The sequence below is a fragment of the Anguilla anguilla genome, chromosome 14 (assembly GCF_013347855.1).
Source record: "Anguilla anguilla isolate fAngAng1 chromosome 14, fAngAng1.pri, whole genome shotgun sequence".
Classification (NCBI taxonomy): domain Eukaryota; kingdom Metazoa; phylum Chordata; class Actinopteri; order Anguilliformes; family Anguillidae; genus Anguilla; species Anguilla anguilla.
In genome coordinates, this window is record NC_049214.1 from 9,212,289 (window position 1) to 9,226,307 (window position 14,019).

At 38.1% G+C, this 14,019-nt stretch overlaps 1 protein-coding gene across 2 annotated transcripts in view; it reads right to left on the reverse strand.

The window, feature by feature from the left end:
- Positions 1-2,217: 2,217 nt before the first annotated feature.
- csgalnact1a (chondroitin sulfate N-acetylgalactosaminyltransferase 1a) overlaps positions 2,218-14,019 on the reverse strand; it is a 42,817-nt gene continuing 31,015 nt past the window's right edge. For both annotated transcript variants that reach the window (XM_035391538.1, XM_035391539.1), the window contains exons 5-8: positions 7,891-8,069; positions 7,339-7,433; positions 7,132-7,213; positions 2,218-5,596 (exon numbers count right to left, since the gene is read on the reverse strand). In XM_035391538.1, the coding sequence (XP_035247429.1) occupies positions 5,307-5,596; positions 7,132-7,213; positions 7,339-7,433; positions 7,891-8,069 (646 nt within the window). In that variant the 3' untranslated portion in view covers positions 2,218-5,306. The remainder of the gene's footprint in view (positions 5,597-7,131; positions 7,214-7,338; positions 7,434-7,890; positions 8,070-14,019) is intronic.

A 14,019-nucleotide genomic window follows, 5' to 3' on the forward strand; every position in this document is an offset into this window, starting at 1 on the left:
TGACTAATCCCTGCCTTGGCAGTAAAGTCACTTTATAGGATTGGCCCTGTATTAAGTGAATGAACTTGCAGTATACCACTGGGATGGATGGAATATTCTTCCACGAATATGAGGCAATGTCACAATTAACTTCTACTTCAACCTGGACTGCAGCCATGTGGGATCTAGAATAGGAATTTCATAATTGTGGGCTTCTGTGTATCTAAATCTTGTTACAATCAATGTTCATGCCAGTAATGGATACTGGATGTTTCAGGTTCTGTGTTCAATTCAATTATAATCTTATTTTACAAGCATAATCATACCATCATGTCAGTAATCTGCAATAACTGTTATAACACATTTTTTTTTATCAATGAATGTGTTACCAAAAAAAAAAAAAAAAGATTAAAAACAAGTATTTTTTTTAGTTTTTTTTTTTTTTTTTAGCGGTGCAACATTTAAAACACCATGCACAAGTCATTAGAAGTGTGCGTACAGATACTCGAGTAATTTCCCCATCATTGCATAATGGAATCGATAATTGAGAACGTATTTTCCTTTCTATTTAATATTTAATCTGCTCTCAGAATATTTCGTAATCTACCAGAGCGTCATTTCCATATGTTTAATCACACAGGTTATATAAATAAGTAAATAAATAAATAAACGTGCATCAATACTTTGAAAGCTGCTTGCATATCAACAGAAACATAAACATTCAAAGCCTAGAATGTTATATTCTTGAACATTTTTTTAAACATGTCTTCTTGGTTTACACTTTAATTGAACTGGACAAGAACTGATGTTTCGCAATGAGCACTACCTCCCCTCATTTTACTCTCAAATATTTACATTCAAATTCTGCCGTGTCTGGACTCTTCTACATTATTCAGCTCCATCCGATGCTAAGATCGTATCAATGAAACACTGCCATCTAATGGATATCGGTACTAAGCAGATGCTTATGACGTGCAATATTGAACTCTTTCAGTACTATAAGCATGGTATGCACTCATAGTGTTAAATAAGCTTTCTGAAACTAAGTGTCTCCAAGAGATGATCCCAAATCAGCAAACCTGACTCTTACTACAACCACAACCTCACTCTTATTGCAGTCAAATGGTACAATCATTTTTACCTGGTTCATGGCCCATGCTGATTCTTATTCTGAGATTTTTGTGATTGCCATTCAAAAATGAAAAAAAGGGGGGGAAAACTGCTTGTGAGAGGTTAGGCTTGCTGAATTCAATCGAGAAATGAAAAGGGGGCAAACTGTGAAGGTGGTACTGGTGCTGAAATGCATGATCTAAGGCAGGGGTTCCCAAAATGTATACATCCCAAGGCCCTCTAACAAGTTCTCCATGTGCCTGAGAGCCCCAATTTAATGAAAAAAAAATCAACTTAGTTTTGATACTTTCACCCAACACCCACCAGTGACTAAAGCGACTATTTATCAGAGTAGAACATAAAAGTTTTATTTAAATTGTGATGCCATTATATCATGGATGTCCGCAGGACATCTATCTACGACCCCACGATACAAAGGATCCAAGGTGTGCATGGATGACAATGCATTGTGCATATAAATTATGTTACCAAAATCAAAAACAGGAAGAAAAGTTGCAGACTCAAGTATTTTTCTTGCAATGAAGGAAAAACATTACTTATGCAAAATAATAGTAATAATAAAAAATCAGCTTCAACATTTGTCCAAGTTCAATATGAACTTTGAAATGTAGATATTTATCGTTCCAAAAACCAAGGTACTTTTAGCATGAAACATGCTGAAATGCAGTGTTATCATGCAATCTAGAGCAACAACTATCAGATTAAACAATTTTATCTTAATAATATTCTGAATAATATTAAAAGCAGATTGAACATTTTCTGTGGCACACTTAGAAGTATCAACATCTGAGAAGACTACAGTGCCATCAGAATATTATATTACATTTTATTTGGCAAATTCTGTAAATTCTACAAACAAATAACCCTAACCAAAACAAAAAGCCAACTTTAATGATCTATTTATTCTTGTGTTATTCTAATGATTTTGATTATGATTGCTATTAGTAGAAAAAAATTCCATATATATTCACTAATTTCATAGTTTAATCTTGTAAATATGTTTGATGACATACTGTGCAGTCAGGCAGAAAAATGCATACAATCACTCATACAGCTTTTAGCGTGCCATAAAGGAGAATTTATGTACCGGTGAAGAAGCACACGTAGTTTCAGAATGCAGTTTTTATTTTTTCCATTCCCTTTAAAAGAAAATGTATAGAAGAAAGAAATATTTTTTTACAATGCAGCTTCACTACAATATCCTGCAAAAAAGAAACTGAATGTCATTCAAAAAGTCTTCTCTTCTGTAGCAGTTATAACAACCTTTCTATTTATATGCAAACATCACAGCTTCCAATGCAAAGTGCATTCCTAAATATATTAGATTGTTCTCTGTACAGGCTTTGGTAAACCAAATACAAAAATAGGACCTTTGAGTCCTGAGTAAAAACATGTCATAGAGGATTTTTAAGTACAATTTGTAGAAAACCAAACTTCTCTTTATTAACAACACTACATCAACAACCCTACATTTTGTGTGTGAATTTACTCATGGCAAAGTACAATTTACAACAGCTGCTTTTCCATAATGTGGCCTTGTATTGTTCTGTGTATTACACCGCAATTGTTTATCAAGACTACAAGTTATAAAGACATTCAGATTTTCTGGTTGGGTAATGAGACACAACGGAAGGAAACAACATGCCTGAGAGTGCACATACAATGCTTGGACACTAGATGGAACAAGAACCTCTGCCAAGAAACAGCTGCGCGTTTGAAAGGTCTTTAAATTTACAATGTCGCAGTTCTTTGAACTGCCCGTTAAGTAAAAGATGTGCATTATTATGAACTGTCAGAAGTTTAGCTATTGTAAAACATAGCTGGAGAGAATTTATCAATACTGTCTTATGGTTGAGAATGACACAAAATGCTGAAAAAATACCACTTCGCTGACATTTATTTTTGCATATCAACACCTGCAACCACGTTGTGCATGAGTTGTCACATTCAACATTTTAGGTTTTTGGACCTTTGTAATACCTTTCTTTGCATTGAGTGCAGTTTCAAATAACAAAAATACCAAACTCTTTGTTTTTACATCATTAAAAAGCTCACATGTATTGTGTACACAAAAATAAATATAGAGTAAAATGTAACTTTTGGGGTTACATACAGTGTATGAAATATGAAAAAATATGTGCTATTAATTCTGCGTAATAGTTATGCATTTTGACAGGATTTCTCCATTTGAACATTTAAAGCCTGGGATTTCAACTGGAGGTCCATGATCTCAATTAATCCCCCCTACTCCCATCCTGGTCCTCGCTTGCAATCTCAGCCTCCCCACCCCATATTTTTATTGTACTGGGGTCACATAAAAGCACCCAAGATGCCCAGTGTCAAAAAACCTATCCCTTATTCCCAGCCCAAATGGCTTCCAAACATACAAGCAGTACAGCATGTCAAATAAATATCGTTTGATTCATTAAATAAGACAAATTGGTAGGAAAAAATATAAACTAGATGGTTTTTAAAATAAGACAGAGAAGATGTACATATGAACAGCAAACCAAGGCCCAGTCACACTCTATAAACCTGGTCCTTACCAGCGGATTTCTACGACAAAGTAAAACACACTATTACAGGTCTACAGTTATGTGTTAGTTATGAACCTTTATGAGTGAATAGTATGTATTATAAATGTATTGAATGTATTTTCTGCTTTGATATTGAATCTCTGGCTGAATGTGCCACTTTTGAATCCATGTGTAATTCAACATAATGAAAGAGGCCCATATATAGAGTAAATTCAGTTAATTCAGCAATCCTGTAGACTTTTCCTTGGCAACAGACAATTTACTTTCAATAACACCAACAATCATAGCCACCCCATCTTTTTCACTTTGGGGTTACCATAATTCAAACTGAAGTCTGCCTAAAGGCTCTTGTTATGCTAATAGTACAATACTTAAAGAATGCTTATAGTCACAGATTATGATTTATTAATGTACCCAATGCATGCTGGGATAGGCACCAGCACCCCCATGACCGGGTTAGATAATGGATGGATGGATGGATGGATAGATTTTTGGACTGTAAATGTACTACTGTAAAAAATGCATACATGTGCACATTAAAATATATAAGACACAAAATCAAACTATATAAGACAGGGGAAACATTTTGTAACCAGGCTTTTAAGTGTTTTAAGATTTTCAGCAGGCATTGAGGCTGATCTTGTGAATATTCAGATCATAAATGAATGGATAAATCTCATTGACTGCAGGGGACTGTGTTTGTGATCAATATGACTTTTGACTGTGAGCACTAAACACATACTTTTACTCAATGTAAATGGCAGCACCTCCAATGAATTTGTGCCAAATTATGTCCAAGAAATGTTTTTGATTGCATGACTCATTCTGCAGCTGCAGTACTGTTGTCAGCTAACAACTATCACAAATGGGCATATTTCCATTCACAAACAGTACAATGTTAAGTGTTAAATCAACTCTGATCAAGTAGATGTTACTCTAATATAGGAAATTATGATCCCTTTTGGAGTTGAACTCATAGTTGAAGAATGTTGCAATATCTCAGAACACTTTACTGTGTAATGTCCAGCACTGAAGCATGCAAGTCTTGAAGTGTTTACTATGTGGTATTTGTTGTTGGTAGCCTTAATATATTCTTATGCCTACTGAAAATTCCCCACTCCCGTAGCCAAATTGCTTGCACTGTACAATATGAAAGTCAGGCCAAACTTGACTGAAAGATAGAGACAATGTGATTAAGTGATCCTTTTCTAAACTTCTCATAATGATGGCTCAACACATTATGCTTCTTATCTAGAGACAAATACAGCTGCCATCTATTCACATCTTTACAAATATAATCTGCCAGAAACTTTGGGGATTTGATACAGGCCTCAGTGGGGAGGGTGGAAGTTGAAGATGGGGCTAGCACATATAAATCTCTTTTATCCTGTCATTTCTATTCATCCTACATTTCTAACCCCTAACCTCATTCCTGCCTCTGTCATTGCTTTACCATACCTTTTCAAGTCCTCTACTTCCACCCTATAAAAATGTATATCTCCACTGTTACAGTTACAAATCCTCTACTTCCACCCTCTCAAAACCCCTTCCCCACACAGTTGTTATTATTATGTTTTAACCTAAACCACTTCAGGTCTTCTCCTTGCAGTTTCTGAAAACATCTACCCGCGCCATTTCAAGTCTTCCACCAGCACTCTCTCATGTCTTTTTGCCTGCTCCGTTGTGTTTCTGTCTGCGCAGGTGGGCCTCGATCTCGTGTCTGAAGAAGAGCATTCCCAGCTGTCCGTGGGAGGCCTCGTTCATGGCTTTAGACTGCATGCACATCTTGTACTGCTCGGGCGGGAGCTCGTCTGCGCAGCGCTTCTCGTGCCACAGGTGGAAGAGCCCGCGCGAGGGCGAGCGCACCACCAGCAGGTTGCTGTGCAGGTACTTCCTGTAGAGGTGAACGTCCTCCCCGCCCCAGCCCTTGATGTCCACATCAAAGCCACCTGCAAAGACACAAGGAGAATCAGCATTTACAGTTCGCTAAGACTATACTGGACCTACAGCAATGTTGACATAGATACTGTTGTCCTGTTCTATTAGGACTATTATTTAAGTGACACAAGTTACCAAGTTCCCACAATAGAAATTATTTTCATGATTCATGTTTCAGTACGACTTTATGTTGGGGTGTTGTGTGTGTGTGTGTGTGTGTGTGTGTGAATGTGTTTGTATAAGAGAGTGAAATATCATGTGTAAGTTTGCGAGGAAGGGTGCGAGAGAGATGAAAAATGGAAGAGAGGGAGGACGTTTTTTTTATTTTTATCTCTCCATCAAACTGGTAATTCAGAGCTCAGAGTCAGAACAAAGAACTGAAGCATGAAGATAAGAACCCATTTTCATTTGCCATCTATTTACAAATCAGAGCCTGAAACACGTTCTATTTCCAAAATTTTATCACCTAAACACCCAATAACACAAATGCTGCTAGAGCTCTGCAGCTGCGTCGTTGTTCTGCGCCTGTGACCCAAATAGACCCCACTTGTCCTCGAGTTCCACTGCAGAGAATGAATGGAGGCAGCGAGAGCACTAGAGGTGCTGTGTGATCCTCCTCAATCACCTTATCACATTTTAAAATATAAATTAGCCTATATAAAGCCCTAACCAGACAAATGCACACACACATACACAGGCGCACAGACACACACACAGACGCACGCACACATACACTTACAGTACCAATTTTAAAGATATCCAATCTTTATTGTCTTAGTGGGAGGCATTTACAATCTTGCCCCTGGAAGTCAATGTATTCTGAATAGGGGAAGTAATAGGAAATAAGATATTTTATCTTTGACTACAGAAATTGGTATTTTTATCCCACATGTAAAAATAAAAAATAGCAAGTACAAAAAAATGAATAGGTTATAAATAAATAGGTTACAAATCACCATTTCTCCTTCATTACTCATGTTTTTCAATAACAGGAAAAACAAGCTGTCAGACGATAAACGGTCTGAACTGCCATTCCTAGACATATTGTCCACTTTCCAGAAATTGGTGGTAATAAAATATTTTACAACTTCTGATGTCATGGCCTGGCTTTACCTTGAGTGGAAAAATCAATTGAAGCAAACTTGCTAAAGGAGCTGATATCCCAAGGGCTTGCCATACCGCAAATGGTGTGGATTTGGCCATGGCACTTTGCAAATGGACCAGGCTGTCTTTCATGTTTTCTTCTATTAAAATTTGACAAGTCAATTTCCGAGAAAGCAACCGATTCCAAGTTGTGCTGTTTGTATATAAACACTTATGATACCATGAAACATTTACATGTAAATGACATGCAACCGATGCAACATGCACAAATGCAATGAACTTACATGAATGAGGGTACATCTTTCATATAGTATTGCGGATACAGACCTTATTTTTATTTTAAAGCATATAGTCTTTAAGATATGTGTATGCCAACACATCAAGTGACATGATTAGTATGTTTAGTAATATGCCCACTGTTAGACATAATGAATATATTTACCTATATTGATGAAATCTGACCTATACTGACAGGTCATGCCGAAGCCAAAATCCCTCCAGAATCCTGTATCTTTTTTGATTACCTGAAAAAGATAAATACACCAATTTGTTTTTTTTAACACAGGTCAACTTGCCTGTCTTAAAATGGTTCGAGGTTTTGTAAAATGTGTTTTTACAAAAATTGAAACATTTAGAGAGGATACTTTACCAGCTGCTGTTCTATTGGTGGAATGTTGTCATGGTGACCATAAATCAGGCTTGGGTTATACTGACTGAATAGAACTGGATAGAATACTTTTTTACCTAAGAGATTGGGAAAAACGACATTATCTCAGAAATGGACTGTCATTTGATACAAACAAGATGGTTAAGCCTAAAAAAAAACCCCTGAAAAAAACACTTCAATTTAGTAGAAGACACCCATACTTCTTAATGGTAAGTAACTCATGAAGCTCACACGTGATGTTCACCCAGTTGGCTTCTTTCTTGGGCTTCAATGGATGGAAAATGACCACTCCATCAATTACAAAATTTCTCACTGGGACTTCCAATCATCGTTCAAGCCAAGTTTGTGCCATGTGGTCCATGGTACCATGGTCCAAATTATATGTGCCTGTACACTGCGAATGCACAGTACAGGACATAGTATAATGCGTATCAATGACTGTTTCATGCGAATGTGAATTTTCACATTTGTTACATGAAGGTGACTGTGAATCACTGATGCTCACAGATTTCTCTGAATGAAAGGGGTCCTCACCGGGCTGTGCATTGAGTCGGCAGGAGTCCAGAAACTCGGCCGTGAAGTAGATGTCCACGTCACAGAAGAAGAGCAGGACGTTGCCACCCTTCCACGCCCTTGCGCCCACGTCCAGGCCCCGCCCCCGGGAGAACTCCTCATTCAGCTGGATCAAGGTGAAGTTCTTGAAGTTTATCTCTCTGCACAGAAGAAGAGTAGGACTTCAATCTCTTGTAGTAGGGGTTTCAGAGTGACTTGCATTAACTGAACTTTCCACTTGCTGAGCCATCACTTAAAAAATGATAGAATGACCAAGAGCCCAAAAACTTCTCACCCACAAGGTTGAATGATGCCTACAGAGAAATATCAGGAACTTTTATGCATGTAATATCAAGTATATTTCCCGTTTATTTATGATAGGCAAGGACCATAAAATTATTTTGTCTTGAAGTGGATCTGGTAATGAAATTATAAAGTTGCTTACTTTAACTCAGGGGGCGATTAAATCTTAGATGACATGGTTTTGCATAATTCACATTACAATTCAATTTAAAATAAGCTGTAAAGGTTGTCTGAGGAAGGACAAAATAATAATTGGAATGAGGTAGTTTATTATTAGGCAGAACAGTGGTGTAGTGAATAGCACTTTTGCCTCTCAACAAGAAGGCACTGAGTTTGAATCTTGGCTGAGGGCCTTTCTGTGTGGACTTGGCATGTTCTCCTGTGTCTGCGTGGGTTCCCTCTGGGTACTCTTGTATCCTCCCCCAGCCCAAAGGCATGCAGGTTAGGTTAATTGGAGAGTGTGAATTGTCCTTGGGGAATGAATTTGTGAGTGAATAGTGTGTGGGCCATGCAATGGATTAGTGACCTATCCAGGGTATTTCAGCCATTCACCCAATACTGGGATAGGCCACAGAACACCACCCACCCAACCGCTAAACCCCCACCTCCGACCCCACGATTCTGACCCTGGAGTAAGTTCTTTGGATGGATAAATGGATGGATGGATAGTTCATTACTGTAATGTCTTACAATGTAGACTAAAAAAAGGAATCAAAGAAAAAGCTTTGTTAAGTTTTATTTTTCATTGACCAGGCGATTAAGAATTAAGAATGTGAGTTCTCGGTCAAGCACCCTATTTTTGTCTTTAATTCCTAGGACAGTCCCACAAGAAATGTAGCATGCATTGCCCATTGCCATAACCAGGATGTGCAGGAACAGTAAAGGACACTAAGGAGCTGCTTCCATTAAAGCAAGACTGTCAGAGAAAGGTAAGCACTGTCCAAATGATTCACAAAACCTGTTGATTAGGTACAGCACACAATAGCCCCATCCCTATTAGTCATCGTTAATTTCCACAGTGCAGCACAGAAAGACCGTCTGAATCCTGAATTTCAGAAACAAAAAAAAAGGTCCTGATTAATCTCTTATCTAGGACTTGCCCCTGGGCAAAATGAATTTTTCAAATGAGATGAGTTAACCTAATAATTGGCAAACTGATATTAAGTGGGCACATGGTACATTAAAAATATCATACCTCAAACACCTGACTGGAGCTGTGCCACATTTCACAAACATTATCTCCCACTGCAATGTTCTCTGTGCTTCATTCACCCACAGTACCAAGGGATGAGTAGAAGAGAAGACAGACAGAAGACAAGTGGTGTGATTTTATATCATTGCCCGGATGGATAACTGAGCATAACTGAGCAAAAGATGCACAGTAATGAGGACAACATGCTGGCCAGGCCCACAGTTATCCTTAGGCACACTTGTGAAGGTGAAAGGCAGTTATGTGCAGTTTTCTTTGAAGCACCTTGAGGTACACTAGTCCTCAGTGTTGTCAATGTCAGCCATTTTGCCTCTGGTGATGTACCTGTTACTCAGAGTGCCAGGTTTGTTTATGCCCCATGACACAGCCATCAGGAAATGCTTTAAATAGCTAATGCTATGGGAGAACAAAGTACACAATGCAAATATGATGAATAATTTACTTTCAGGCTTCACCTTGAGAAGGAAGTTTTAGAAAATGTGTCATTACCTCACCAGATTTTTAAAAAAAAGTTTGATTCCTATAGAAGAGAGTACTAAAGATGGTCTATCAAGAGTAGAGACTGCTTATTAATTTTCTATTTACATTTCAACCCCTTTCCTCCTAACTGAAGGGTCCTGCTCATCAGAGACAGTCACCATCTCAATATGATAGCATATTTACAGTATGTGCCTGAATCACAGTCTGATATTTTAAAGTATCTAAGTATTCCTTTTTAGTGCATCACATACCTTATAAACAGAGCACACCCCAGAAAGGGGACTGGCACAGGTGTGTAGATTAATCAAAAAGATTTTAACTTTCAATAATCATCAAATATTCACAGTGCACACAAGTTTCTTTTATTCCTGTACCCCGCCTACAGTAAAAACATTGTTTTTGCTGCCCATCCTTATTCATTAGAGCCAGGATTGAGAGACGTCAGTTATTTTTGAATGCCTTGAGTTTCCCTTTGTCTTGTTTGTCATGCAAAATCATTTATACCTTCAACACTCGGACTCAGTGACACCAAAGTGTCACCAATCCTTGAGAAGTGTTTGGAACACATCAGATGGAGTTGACGTTGACATGCTCTGACACAGCTGCAGGTCTAACAGTGCCACTAGATCTGTCTGAGTCATGCTGACAAATGAGGAGAATTAAGAATTTGATTCCATTATGGGGTCCTCACTCAAAATTAAAAATCCTTCCAGTTAAACGAACTGGCAGGACGAAAGCAATGTGTAATTTGTCATATACTTACATGTACATATTTGGCAGACACTCTTATCCAGAGTGACACCTTACATCATACAATAAGATCACAGCAGCTTTAGTATGATAGCACCTTTATGCAGTAGATGGTCTGCTTGGTTATTCTCTAGACCAGGGATAGGCGATTTTAAATATGAGTTTTTTTTTCACCAATTACCCTGGCTAAATGAGCTAATTAACTGTATACACCAACACTGGTTCACTCATGGATTAGATCACGGTAAAACGCTTCATATCGGGACACAAGAACAGTCTGCCATTCATGTGTTGATCAAGAAATGTTGCGAAAATGTCAGATGGTGTAAATATAGATAATTAAATAATTAAGGCCAGAAGTTGTCATGAAAATCATAAACAGATATGGCCCTTTTCACCTACCTCTGCTCTAGATCACCAACACCAACTTGAAGTAATATCTCCAGTTTGAATATTTCTTTGTGTAGTACTTCTCCATACAGTTTAACCCAAATCAACCTCTGGGTTATAGCACAGGAACATATTGGTGTGATGCATAGAGCTTTCAGATGAAAAATTCAGTGGTTTCCCAGGGTAATCCAACAAGAGCCCACTTTTTAAGAGTACTTCTTAAGAGTACTTCTTAGGGTCAACAAGGCATCTGCTTTCTAATAAGGGACACTGCAGTCTTGTTGTAGTTCAGCCACCAGTAAAAGTTTGGGGGCCAAAACAGGATAAATGCTGAGTGCTTGCTTACTAATATTTTGGGCACGGGAACACCAGTTGAGGAATTTATACTGGTTTACAATTCTAAAGATGGAGAGAACGGTTTATTCCAGCTCATCGAAATTCCTCTACAGTAGGGAAAGCCAGCTAAAAATAGCCAGGATTTATTATTTTCCTTCCTGTATGTGTTAGCAAATTCAGATTTGTCTGCAGGGAGTCATCATATTCTTGGAAAAAAAAAAAAAAGCTAGAACTGCTCATGTCCCTGGGGAATAGATTGGAGAGGGGTGGGGTGAGGGGCAGATATTTCCATATTCACCACTAGCATCCAAAGAGTATGTGTTGTCATTTCAAACTGCCAAACAAGTCCTCCACTCTGGGCCATATAATTCATAATTAAATTAAGTTATTACAGGGAATGAGTGAATGAGCAAACTGACAAATGGACAGCAGAGCAGTAAGGGTCAGTTTACTGGGATAATTTGGATTAATTATCCTCTCTACACTCCAGTCTGTTAAAGTAATTCATCTTAATGAACGTAACTGCACAGTGCCCTACGTGGTGCAAATTACAAGCACTCAGTGTGGCTCTTAGTATGCTTATTATGCATAGGTTTACTGGGCAGGAATGCACTGCAGTGGTTAGGAGACTGGACAAAGCATTGCAGGCCTAAGTGCAAAATGTCATCTGAACAGGGTGCTTCAGTGTAAATGTTCTACACAGTCACATTTTCAGTGTTAATTCAACACTAACACAGTACACATGAGTCCAACAGGGACCAGAGCAGAACCCTATTTACTCAGTAACAGTTGATTTAACACTACACATTGTACTGTGTATGAAATACCCAGCATTATACAATAAACATTAAAATATGTAAATTGCCTTGAGCAATAACATTTCTTTATAACAAATGATGTCAGTAACATGAACAACAGTTAATTTTAAAATTTAAAACGAATTTAACAAAAAAAAGTTAATTTTAAAATAATAATAATAATATACACTATATGGCAAAAAAGTATGTGGACACCTGATATCCAACATCTCATCTAAAATTATGGGCATTAATATGGAGTTGGTCCACCCTTTGCTCCTATAACAACCACCAATCTTATGGGACGGCTATATTCTAGATTTTGGAGCATTGCTGCCAGGATTTGCTTCAATTCAGCCAGAAGACCATTAGTGAGGTCAAGCACTGATTGGGCGATTAGGCCTGGCTTGCAGTTGGCTTTCCAATTGATCCCAAAGGTGTTGGATGGGCTTGAGGTCAGGGCTCTGTTCGGACCAGTCAAGTTCTTCCACACCGCTTTCAACAAAACCATTTATATACTGACCTTGCTGTGTGCCCTGGGGCATTGCCATGCTGAAAAAGGAAATGGCCTTTCCCAAACTAGAATCATCGAGAATGTCATTATATGCGGTATCATTAAGTTTTGCTTTCACTGGAGCTATCACATCACAAAATCGCTGTGCTGCTCACATTACACCACAGCCTTTTTATAATCTGTGGTCTTGTCGATGTAGTGGTGCACACACTACATGATCGAATGCAGATGAGATTCACAAATTACAGGATCTTTCACATTGAGGATTCCAAACCTCTGTTGTCTCAGAAAAAACATGCTGGAGGTGATTATATTTTCTTGCGCTCATTTGTACTGAAAAGAAAACAAATAGGACATAATGCAATATATGGTGCAATGGTTGGGAAGATTCAGGCAGCAAGGATTGTCTGTTCAGAGAGAGTTGGATGTGAATAAGCCAGTGGAATGACAATGTAGCATGTTCAAACTGCATCGCCGGGAATGACGTATTTGTGCTTTTCTTTGTATTATTAAATTCTTAGATAAAAATAATAAAGTAGCCTTCAAAGCCATGTTGTTTTGTAGTTATCCTCCGCTTGGTTTCCCCCCCACTGGTCATACAGTGCTCACACTATAAGATTGTGTGCCTACGATTTCAAACATGCTTGAAAATGTGAGGGTGTCTGGGACTCCTAAAAATCGCAGTCGGAAGAGACTCAGAACCGCTCACGCTCATACTTAATGACCGTCAGTGACAGGCGCGAGCCCCGATTAGGCTCCAACCTGGGGTTTTTGCGGCAGATCTCAGAACTCGTCTGCGACTGAAAAATCGGCCCAAACATCATGTAGTGTGAGCCCGGGATAAGGGGCTTAGCCCAAGCCATGAAAAACAGCCCTAGAGCAAGGGGTGTCCAGATACTTTTGGTCATATAATGTATCAATAAATTAGCAAATACGTTAGCACTTTATTATTTCAATCAGCATAACCAGACCATAATACAACATAATACAACCATAATAATCACATTGCTCAGTGTTGCTGCATGTGTAAATAATATTGCAATAAAATATTTTTATTTTATTTTATAAAATATAAGAACATCCATACTATTGCAGAGCATGTTATAAAATGCAGAAACAAAGTATAGTATGGCCTTACTGGTTTTAAAACCACAACCACCCCAGCACACTATCTAATACTGCTCCAGGAAGTAGTGTGTCAGTCTGTCTCTGCTCTGTGAGGCATCTGCTATTCATATACTGTGTACTGGAAATAACATTGTTTTGGAATCTACAAGGATATTTGAATGTTAAGATGAAAGTATTTTTGCTCTCTTTTAGAGAACAACTTC